We start from the raw sequence: 11,504 nt of genomic DNA, 5'->3' as shown, positions 1-11,504 counted from the left end.
TAAATACAAATGAATGCAATCTGAATTTAATACAACTTCAAGTTAATGCAAGTAAATACTACTTAATACCACTTTAATTTAAATTAATACAAGTTCAATTTATATAGTTAAATACAATTGAATATAATTTAAATTAATAATAATTGAATATATATAATATATAAAATATATAATATATAATATATAATATATAATATATAATATGTAATATATAATATATAACACATATATAATAAATAATAAATATAATTTAAATTAATACAACTTCAACGGTTTTTCAAGTTAATATAATTTAAAATAAGATTAACATCTATCAAATTGATATCAATAGCTACAAAATACCTACAAAATCAACTTTTTGCAAAAGCTATGCGTCTTTTTTTTGGCCCTGTGGCCAAGCTTCGTGGGTTGGGAATGAACATGTTTGTATTTTTCAGTCTCAAATATCCCTGTCCCCTTGGAGTCCAGTTCATGTTTTCCATTCCAGGTATTTGCATGTGTGGGGTCCTTAAGTAATGCTCTTCTCCTTCCCTCAAGTACTCTTCAATTAGTGCCACCTGCAATTAGAAAGAAGTGGTGTCACAAGCAACTCCATTCGCCTCTATAAAAACTTTAAAAGCTTCTGCAATTAGTTTATTTCAAAACTAATAGTCATTAGAAACAGAAACACATGAAGCCTCCTCTTGGGCAACTGGCTGCAGCAGTGGTACCTGACTTTGTCATTATTTTTGTTTTCTCCATTTCTGTTTGGATTCAGTTACTTCATTGCTCTGGAATAGACTCCCTTCACACGGAGCTCCACTCAAGATGCAAACCCTGCATCATGGGAGAATCTAAAGAATCAATCTGCCCATTGCATTTTAAGCTGAAATAATTAAAAAAAAACCAAAACAAACTCCTGCTCGGCCGTGCTGACAGGCATCCAGTGCAGTGTGCCTTCTTCAGGCACAGCACAGAAGAACGGACTGGGAATTAATCCAAGCATGGCTTCCTCTTGTATTGATCCGTGTCCTGAGTTGTCCCTAAAGTGCTCCTCAGCCCTGGCCTTGGATTGGAGCTGTGCCACACGCTCTGGCCATGGTTTGGGTCGGTGAGGGGGATGTGTTTTTGAGAGAGGCAAGCAGGAAAGTTGATGCACAATTCCATCTGCTGCCCTGGGGTGCTGAGGGCACAAGGAGTCTGGCAGAGAAGCTCTGCCTCCTCCTCATGCCCACAGGGCTGGCAAAGGGGACCTGTTCAGGGGATGGGCTGCACATAGCACCGTGCATGATGCCATGGAAAAGAGTTTTCTGCAGTGCTGCTGAAGCTTGATGGGCACTCGTGCCTGGGCTGTGGCTCCTTTGCTGCCAAGAGATCCATGGCCACAGGTGCACAGGAAGCTTTGGGCTCTCCAAAGAACCTCAGGGATTGCCTTTGCTGTCATGTGCTTGGCATAAAAACATGCAGAGGATCAGAGAGAGGATTCCGGGTGCCAGCCTCATTTTGAACAAGTTGAAGTAAAAGCCTAGGAAATCGTGCACTGGCCAAAAGCATATGGGAAGTCTGGGGAAGACTGATCCCGTAATAGAAAGGTCCAGTGCAGGGCTTGGCGCTATTAACCATAACCACTGAGCCCCCAGGACTCTTCAGCCAGAGACCAAATTAAAATGTCTGCACAACATTCCTCTGCCTGTTCTATTTTGGGGGTAGTGTTGGTGTCTGGGTGAGCACAAAGGGCAGAAAGAGGAAGGAAAACGTGTCCCAGGTGATGGGTGGGGTGTGGAGTGAGGGCAAAGGGGACACTGGAACAGCAGCAGGATTTACAGCAGCTCCTTTAGGACCATCCAGCAGTGTCTGCCCTGCTGGGGATGCCACCCGGAAGCAGCAGAGGAATGATGTTCCTACCTGCAACTGTGGTTTGGCATGGTCTGCCTGTGCTTCTCATATTTATAGAATAGGTGTTGGCTCCAGCCCCCCAAATAAGAACTAATCTGGCACATCAGTTGCTGACATCAGTGCCTGACACTGCACTGACACCAGTGCCTGGTGCAGCTGAACAGCTGGGATGCTGTTTGCACAGCAGGGATGCACTCAGACCCTCGCTGACTCCCAAGCCTGAGCATGGACAGAGGTCAAGGCACGGGATCAGGTTTCACCTGGCACATCCTCTCTTTTCTGCCTTTTGAACAGACCGGAGTTAGGGACATTTCCTGCCCAAGGAACAATCTGCTCTCCTGCCCTTTGCTGCAGGCTGTTACCTTCTGTATTTTAGTCCACACACGCTCTCCAGTTCTTCCTGCGAGGATGTCCACAGCATCTGCCATCAGTGACTGCAGCTGTGGCACCGAGATACAAACAATTGGTGTGGAATTCACAGAGAAATCATTTCTCTGCATACACAAATTATATCCCAATTAAAATCATTTGCACGCTGATGATTTTGTGACTCATCTTTCACACAGTGAGCACAGCCAACTCATCTTTGCTTCAGCCCTTGCACTGCGTCCTTGTGGATCTAAAATACTCCCCACAGTCCCCTTCCAGGGTAGTCCTGGCATTGCCTCACCCTGCAGCCTTCCCAACTCCTGGAAGATGGTTCAGATACTCTTAATTCAGAGACAGAGAGGCAAGGATTGGATCCAGGCTGTCCTGGCCTCAGCATCAGTGTTGAGGAACAAACTGGGAAAAGCTGGTACTTGAGACCTGTGCTATTGCTGCACTCTTTTAAAAAATTCTCTTCCAAAATGTTGAGTTAGTTAAAGTGAATCCAAACAAAAGGTTTTGGAGTCTCTTCCCAAGCATTTTACTCATGACAAGGAATTAAGATCTACTGGGACTATGTCTGTAGATATCAACATTCCCGGGTGTGCTCCAACACAGTTGGAGGCACAAGGCTTCCCCAAAGGCGTCCCTTTGGGGGAGGAAGAGAGACACCATCTGCCACTGATGCAGAGCAAGAAGGAGATGTTTCCCCCCCTCTTTTTTCCCCAACCCCCTTGGATACCATCACTTTTGGCCTCGTTGGCTCCAGCCATCATCCCACTGCTGACCCTTGCTGGAGCTGGGTTGGCTCAGCCAAGGGCCCAGTCCATGTTTCTCATGGGTTCTTCACTGTCTTGGGGCACCTCTGCAGCAAGTCTGACAAGTTACCATGAGCAGGCAGACAGGTTTGTTCTGAGACAGGGAGTATGTGGTGCATGGACCCAGCACAGAAAATCAATTTTCCCTCCTTTCCCCCTCTCCTTCTCAGCTCTAGCCGGATTCAGGCTGTTTTGCTGCAGGTGCCTTCTGAGGTCAGAGATGTCAAGGCAGCATGATCTGAATCATTGCAATCATTTTTCCAGACTGATCTGGGGAGGTTCTGGGGGCAGAGAAGGGATTTTCCATAGATACTGACAGGTGAGTCCTGGTGGCTCTATCAATCACCCTTGCAGGTGATCAGCACCTCCTCTGTCAAAGCACTGAAGGAGGATTTGAGAACTCTTTCAGGTCCCCACATTGGACAAACGACTTCCAGAGCACAGGGTGGAAATACAGAACTCTGCCCTGGCCCTTCCTGCTCTGTCTCCCAGCTTGCAGAGGCCAAAACAAGTGTTGGAAATCCAAACCTACCAGCTTGTCATCCTCCTGAGAGACTCTCTGCAGGTAGGGAGCAGTCGCCAGCTCAGCCATTGCCTGGGTCATCACCTGGGCCTGTTCCTCCCGTCTCTGCAGGCGGCTGAGCAGGCTGGCGTGGTGGAACTGCTCGATGGCCCGTGCACATGGGCCACGCTCATCCTGTTTGCCCGGGAAAAGAGAGGAGGTGAGAGGAGAGGCACAGGGAGCACCCTGATCCTTGGACTCCTGTGCCTCAAGGCTTCTCATCAGTGTTTGTGCTGGTCCTGCTCTCAGCAGTGTGCCATCCAGCACCTTTCAGGCCACGCTGCTGGGACGGGCTTTAGAGAGGGAACAAAAAGACTTTCTTGCTATAACCTCTCTAGTAGGACTAGGAGAACAAAGATGTCATCATGATACATGGGAAGGGGAGACAATAGGTGACAAAGACGAATGCAGTTTTCTCCTTTGGAAAGGGCTTTTCCATCACCCCCTCCACTGAACATCACCTGACTTTCCTGGATGGCTTTTCCAGTCTCAGGAAGGAGGCTGAGGAAAGGGTGCAGGGTGTCAGCTCATGGTTTGGGCACAGACAGGCCAATCTATGGTTTCAAAGACAGACCCTGGAGGAACTAAAACCTACAGAGGTGGTCTCTGACCTCCAGGCAGCCAGGAACATGTCAGGCTTGAAGCATGTTCAGGCTTTCCCTTCACATCTGAGCCAGAGCAGTGTGTGTATAAATGACGTAGTGAACTCCAGGCTGTGTGGCTGCAAAACCGAGGGGGCAGAATTGACTTCTCTTAACTGTTGCCATGGTTTAATGAGCTTGGCTTTAGCACTGAGATGGTTTGGTCAAAACCAACCTGAGCAGAACAAGAAGTTGGATTGCACGTTTGCATCCGCAAAAGAGGAAGAGGGCGGCAGAAAGAAACGTTTGTTCTGTTAAATCCCAAATATATTATTTTTTCCTCTCCAAGTAAGTTGTAATGCTTGAGTCTGTAGCTGAAGTTTGGCCGTTTTTAATTTAGCTTACGTGTGATGGAAATAAAACAGCATCATGTTTGTAGCTTGAAGACAATTGTGGAATACATTAAAGAAAACAAAAGTGGCCCAGTCTCTGTCAGTGCCATAAAGAGAGACGAGTCCCCAGCAGCAGAGCAGCTCTGGCTTTGTGCCCATCTCTCTTCCCAGGTAGAACTGGCACTGCCATCTGCTCCTTGAGTCAGAGGTTCGGTCTCGCTGGGATCACTGAACGCTCTGTAAACTGAAGGGGAAGGGAATATGTTTCCCCTGATGATGGATGTGGACCTGGCAGCTGTTCCAACTCAGTGACTCTCTCTTCTTTCCTGGGGCTTTCCTCCTCTCCATGGCAGGTCCCACACCGACCTCTGGGACTGGTTATGAACCTGTAGGCCCATGTTTCAGCCCAGTTCCCTGTCCTTCCTGCTGTGGAGGTGGCACCAGGGTAGCCCTTGCCTAAACCACGGGGCTGCTGTGCCAGCCTCCTTGAAAAAAAAAGTCACTTGGCTGCTGCCTTCAGTGGTGCTGGAGTTTTACCCTGGCTTTTCTGGGAATGCACTTGTGTTTCAGCAAGAATATTTAAATGTAAAGGTGTAAAGCTCATAGAAAATACTGGTGTGTGGCAGCAGTGTAAATGCCTACAGTGGGGACTGGCTTGGGCAGTCCTAAGGCAGCACTCTGTTCTCATCTCTGACAGGATGAATTTCTTTTCCCTGTGCCCTGGAAACCAGACCTCACTGCTTATCTCCACTTGAACTGTGTGTTCCTGTTCCTCCAAATTAATTTACAGAAGAGGGGAGTCATGAGGAGTGCAAAACCTGCCTGATTTCAAAGTTTTTTCTCTTCCTGTTACTCTTTTGAGGCTGCAGTAGTTGCAATAGAGAAATCTCAGCTCCAAAAGCAAAGAGAGAAGTGGGGGGTCAAAAAAAAATTAAAAAGCCCCAGTTTTTCTGGGGCTTTCAGAAAGACCAGGATTTTATTGTGTATCCAGTATCCAACCCACACTCTGTTTGTAGTTGTAACTTCTCCAAGTGCATCGAAGGGAATGCCCCCAGCAGGAACAGATCCTCCCCTTTCCCAAAGCTGCCACTTGCATTACTCTGCACATTGGGAACTGGGGCTTTTGGTCATCCAAAGCCAAGAGCAAAGGGCTTCAGGAAAGCACTGGAAAGAAGCAGCTGTGTTTCCTCAGGGACATCTGCCCTCCATCCACTCCACTTCCCTCACCCCAGCGTGGATGCTTTTGGCCAAGCCCCGCACACCTTTCCCTCTGCTGAGTGCCTGAGTTCCGGTGCTTGCTGCTGCTCCAGCAACTGCCCTCTAGGAGGAGAGAAGTCAGAGCCTCCCCAGATCTCTAGCTCATGTTTCTTTTTTCAAGAGAATAATTTAAGAATTGCATGAAAACAGTCTCGTCTATGTGCAAATTTGATTGTTGACCTTTGTGCTAATTGTCAGCCAGGGTGCTAAAAGCTGTGTCCATTATGGCCGAAAGGATGGAGCAGAGGTAACTACCATCACCTGGCTTATGGTTGTAACAGATGGGAGGATTATTTCACATCCTTCATTCCACAGAGATCCAGATCTCAATCACGAGAAGTGTTTCAAGTAGCAATGATTAACTCTTGATGGAGTTAATAAAGGCCATAAAGATTGGCAAAAATTGCATGTGGAGGGATTCTCAAGTGGTCACAGTTAAATCATTAGGACTCCTTTTCAAAAGTGTCTAAAGCCACTGGAGCTCTGTTCCTAATGCAATTCACGGAGCATTTGTGGACACTGGAGGAGCATGTGCAGCAGGAATTACCCCCCAACAGCACACGTCCTTCCCACACACCACATACCAGAAAGGGAATGGGATACTCACCTTTATTTTAGTGCTTCCTATAAAAGCCATGGCTGCCACGATCCTTTTCCCAGTGTTCTGCCAAAATGTTTCTTCTTCTTCCTCCATGCTGGGACTGAAAGCTCTTTTCCGGCCTATGAAGCAAAATTACAGAACCACAGAGGCTGTTTATTCATCTCCCTTTTCTTTAGGGCATCTGGCAGGATGTTGGGTGAACTGGAGGAGGAGTGGAGGGGATGGGAAGAGCTGGGCCATCAAGGCGGCTGGCATGGAGGAATGGGTCCTGAGACACCTCTCACCCTCTCATTTAGTAAGGATTGTGGGGGTCACCCCTGAGCCAGGCCAGTTCTTAAGCAAGTTGGCATACCTCGAAAGACTGGCAGTTTTCGAGTTACAGACATTTCCACGGTTTTTCCAATCTCTTTGTTTCTGAAGCCCAGAGTCAGTAAGTACTGCTGGTCAGGGTGAGATTCAGCCCTCTCTGGCAACAGGTGAATTCCGTGAGGATCTGCATAGGGAAAGGAAAATAATTTCCACTGTCCTATTTCTTTTCAGCTGTAAGAGAAGTTACTTTTTTGGAGAAAAATAAGGGAAGTCAAAGAAGGAGTGAAATGGTCTCCAGCAACCTTGCAAAACACAGATGACAAAACCAACACATCCAGCTCTCACTGGGCTTTGAATCTTAGGGCTCTGCAGCCTTTTGCATCAACTGCTTTCATTTTTCTGATGCCTGAGATAAAGCATATTCTGCCCAATACCCCACAGTGTCTGGAGCCCAAGCAGCTCAAACTTTCCAACTGTCTCCAACTCTTTTGAATTCAGCCACACAAACGGAGTCCGCAGTGCTTAAGGGCAGCTGAAAACTGCTGTTACCTGTAAATATGTGCTGCACGTAATCAGGGTGCTTCTCAGCAAAGCTTTTGTTGGCCTCCTTTATTTTGTCAGTCTTGTTCTCTTTCTCAAAAGGTGTGTACAGAACAGAAAAAGAGACTTCTCCACTAAGGGCTTCTTGAGTCATAGCCTAGAAAAGGGCAAAAAAATTAGACACTTAGTGAAAAAAACCCAAACAAAACAACCAGGTCGTTTGGATGGAGACTCCATGAGCCAGGAGTTGGTCTCAGTGGTCCTTGGGGGTCCCTCCCAGCTTGGCATATCCTGTGATTCCTTCCCAGGCTGTCAGTTGTTACCTGCCAGTACAGCTGGATGAGGTCACTGGTCTCCAGCCCAGCTCCTTCAGCCAAGACGTACAGATACTGCGCGACCATGGCGCTCCTGAGGACAAAAGCAGCAGAGGAGTGTGCAGGCAGAGAAGGGGGTCTGTGGCCAGACTGAAAGGAGGTCCTATTCACAGAGTGTCACGTGAGGTTGATACCAAAGGTTACACAGAACTCCAAGTCCTTGTCCAACTTTTAGAAAAGTACCAGCAAACACATTTTTAGCTCGCTAAACTCTTGCCAGCAAATAGCCCTGGATGATGTCATTTAGGGCCGCAAGTGGGATTATTCACGTTAACATGAACTGGGAAGACTGGAGCTCTGCTGCCCCTGAGATCACACACACAAAGCCAGTGCAAAGTTCCGACGGATTTTGGAAAAGCCTGGCTCTCGGAGGATGCGTCACTGCCGAGAGCTGCAAGGAAAGGGATGCAGAGGAGCCCTGTGGAAGCCCGAGCAGCAGAAGTACCTTGCAGCCTCCGAGTATCTGTGCAGGCACCGAAAGCAAGCGGCTTGGCGCAGGTGACTGCGGAAGTGAGAGGGGTTCTGAATGATGCTCCTTGGAGACAGAAGAGGAATGGACAAGCTTAGACTGAGGTTTCTTACGTCATTAAAGCTTCTAAGAATCAAACGGTGACTGAGGCAGACACTGTATGCACTTCTGCTCTACAACTCCATGCTACATCTCCAATGTCAGGGGAACTCTCTCTCCCTCTCCCTCTCCCTCTCTCTCCAGCTGTGGTCGATGAAGAAAATAGTACTAAAAATATTACTTAAAGGTTAATTTCATTGTGGTTTTATCCTAAATGCAATTTCATTAGGGGTTTGTGTATTCTAGAAGAAATGTTTCAGGGGCAATATTCTCTCTTGCCTTCGGCGTGTAGGTAGCATAAGTAAAACTGCTACAGCACAAGTTCTTGTTAACCCCCAGCTCCCCAGGCAGGAGCAGCAGGTGTCTGGCCCATCTCCCTGGAAACATTGTGCATCTGGAATGTTTCAGAAGGTGAACCTGAGTTATTTTGAAATACTCTTTGTACAAGGCATAGGTGCAATGTGGGTGAACCTTGGCCCGTGTATTAGACCCTTCACTTCAACAGATGCCATTAGTCCAATCGAAACACCAGTGCCCCATGTAAGGTGTGTTTTCCTGATCCTTCTTTTCTCACCATTAGACTGGTTCTTCCTGCACTGCAGTTATTCCTAGTCTTTGTTTCATGGTGGATTTCAGTCTTAGCAGTGACTCTAATCCATATTTTCTCTCACCTGTGTGAATGTTGCAGAGCAAGGTCAGGCTGCCCCAGTTTTAAGTAGCAGATGACGAGCTTTGACTCAATCCAACTGGCAAGCCTGGAAATATCATCTGGAGAGGACTTCAAGGGGTCCTCTGTAGCAAAGCCTTTACTGCAAAGCTGCACATGAAACAAAACCATGATTTCCAAATATTAGAATACACCATGTGCTGCTAGGTGGAAATACTTTTTGTGACTGATCAGTGGAGAAAACTCAAGTCTCATAGACTGTGGCTCTAACTAAAGTCAGCATTACAAAAATCAGTACAGAGGACAGAAAGGTCTTTCAGGGATGTTTTGTTTTTTGCTTCTGGGGAAAGCTGGATTAAGAGACTGCTGAGAAGCCCCAGCCCTACAATTCTGTGATGTCCCAATCACTCTGTCCGCAATCCCAGGGATTCATTTCTTCATCCCTTTTCCTGCTATGTCCATTCACCAGCCTTTCCTCTTAGGAGGAGACAAGCCCTCCTTTCCTCTTAAGTGACCCGTGGTGCTGTCCCTACCACAGCTCATTTCAGAATATAGGGGGCAACAAAGCACTTAAAAATGACGATACTTTATCATTTTACTCACTAGCTGCTGTCATATTTATCACTTAAAAAAAATTACTTCAGTATTGTAGAAAAAGCCAGTTAGGGATAGGATATTTGAGGATAGGATAGTTGCTTGTGAACTGGAAAGCCCCTAGTATTTGACAACTGCTTTTGAATGAAGTTTGGCAGAACAGTGCTAAAAGAAGTGCAGGCGGTCCCTTTCTCAGGGTTTCAAGTGCCTGGCTGAAGAGATTGGAGTCAGAGTGGAGAGAAAACATTATCTAGGGCAGAGTGAAAACTCCCAAGTATTGAGAGGGCATTTGTTGCTGATTAAACAATGCTGGGATTAAAAAGAGGAGCATTTTTTTCATGCTATGGGACTTCCATTTCCTCTACACATTAATACAGTTCAGAACTTGGAGAAAAATACAAAATTACCCGAGATTCTCTGGTTCAGTCCAACACTTCCCCCCTTCTGCGGTTTATTTAGAACTCCTAATTTTCACATCTCAGGTGAAATTGCATCTCGGGATTTCTCTTCAACCCTAAGCATTCCAGCTTGGTGCTCCTGGTTCCCTTTGCTATTCCTGCCCCAGGGAGCGCCGGGACAGCCCCGCCGTGGCTTTACCGGGGGGTCACACCCCTTTAGCCCCGTACCTCCAGTGCCGTGGAGAACTTGGCCGCGGCTGCTGCGAAATCGCGCTGCGTGTACCGAGCGCTGCCGTCCCGCAGGGCGGCCTGGAGCGCAGCGCCAGCGCGGTGCCACACGCTGTCCCCTGCGGCTGGGGCAGGAGCCTGGCCCGCTGCTGCTGCCACTGCAGACATCAGCGGCTCGCCAGGCTCCGCCTCAGTGTCCGCCTCATCAGCGCCGATCAGCTCCGCTTCTATTTCCCTGAGTCTGGAGAGAGGAATGGGAAGCGGAGGGCCCGGGAATGTCCCTGTGCCGCTCTCTGCTGGCGTTTCTGCGTTTGTCCCGGACAGATTTCCATGGCTTTCTGCTTTATCTGCGCCACTCTGCGGTCGTTGTTTGTGCTCTTCTGCCTCCTGCAAGAGAAGGAGCAGGAGGTGAGAGGAGAATCGTGGGATTTAAAGTCATTTCAGAGAACCCCAGCATGGTTTGGGTTGGAAGGGACCTCAAGGATCATCTCATTCCACCCCCCTGCCATGGGCAGGGTCACCTTCCACTATCCCAGGTCACTCCAAGCCCCGTCCAGCCTGGCCTTGGACACTTACAGGGATGGGGCAGCCCCTGCTTCTCTGGACAGCCTGTGCCAGGGCCTCAGCACCCTCACAGCCAAGAGTTTCTTCCTAAAATCCAGTCTAAATCTCTTTCACCTTAAAGCCATTCCCCTTTGTCACAACTTGCCTTTGCAAAATGTCCCAGGAAAGCTTTCTTTTGTTTCCAGAAGTGATTTCGGAAAACACTTTACCATGGATTTTAGCACCAAATAGGGTGACATGAAGGGGCACTATGTTAAAATTAGTTGCCTTTCATTCTTTTAACTTTACTGGATGCATTGGGATAAATAGATTTGGAACATATTATTGAATTAACTTGAATGAAGAAAAGAAAACAGAATGAAATAAAATGCAAGTATCTGGGAAAAAAATGTCTTTTCATAGTCCTGAGTGGAGATCTAATGTTCCTTCTCTGCCTTATCCTGCTAAAAGGAGGGCAGGCATTCCGTCCTATGAATCGCTCCAAACCGAGCCTAGGCACACTTGTGAGACGGCGTCCAAGAGCAGGCGTTTGCTTTATTCGGTGCCGGCTGTGCGGGGATCGCTCCTCCTAGCACACACCCACCCCAGGCACACGGCAGATTACCATGTACGGTTACATTTTATGTATATTCATTATTTGCTTTAGAAAAGGTGTGGTTATGCAAACTATTTTTTGGAACTCATCATTATCATTAGCACACGCAGAGCACAGGGCTCCCTGGTGGTTGTGCTGAGGAAGGCTTCAAGTCTTCCTCAGGGGGTGTCTTGATGAAGGCCGTGTGTCTTCTCCACTGTGCGCTTTTCACCTTT

The 11,504-nt window shown here is 47.6% G+C and overlaps 1 protein-coding gene across 1 annotated transcript; it reads right to left on the bottom strand.

Annotated features, from left to right (window-relative positions):
- Positions 1-277: 277 nt before the first annotated feature.
- Positions 278-10,922, bottom strand: LOC125317636 (spermatogenesis-associated protein 16-like). Its single transcript, XM_048287512.1, has 11 exons — positions 10,904-10,922; positions 10,131-10,517; positions 8,915-9,060; positions 8,121-8,210; positions 7,625-7,709; positions 7,311-7,458; positions 6,805-6,945; positions 6,459-6,571; positions 3,592-3,756; positions 2,238-2,315; positions 278-557 (listed from the first exon to the last, which is right to left on the bottom strand). The coding sequence occupies exons 1-11, from the start codon at positions 10,904-10,906 to the stop codon at positions 351-353; spliced, it is 1,563 nt and encodes a 520-aa protein (XP_048143469.1). The 5' UTR covers positions 10,907-10,922; the 3' UTR covers positions 278-350.
- Between the last annotated feature and the right edge of the window lie 582 nt (positions 10,923-11,504).

This window comes from Corvus hawaiiensis, chromosome 27 (assembly GCF_020740725.1).
Source record: "Corvus hawaiiensis isolate bCorHaw1 chromosome 27, bCorHaw1.pri.cur, whole genome shotgun sequence".
Lineage (NCBI taxonomy): Eukaryota > Metazoa > Chordata > Aves > Passeriformes > Corvidae > Corvus > Corvus hawaiiensis.
This window is presented reverse-complemented; position numbering and strand designations above follow the sequence as displayed.

Bases quoted from the DNA above. Each gene is read 5' to 3' on its own strand.
- LOC125317636 (XM_048287512.1), bottom strand. The intron at 7,459-7,624 runs GTAACAACTGAC...GCCCTTTTCTAG, and splicing joins TCATCCAGCTGTACTGGCAG to GCTATGACTCAAGAAGCCCT. The intron at 558-2,237 runs GTAACAGCCTGC...TTCTAATTGCAG, and splicing joins TGTGGACTAAAATACAGAAG to GTGGCACTAATTGAAGAGTA.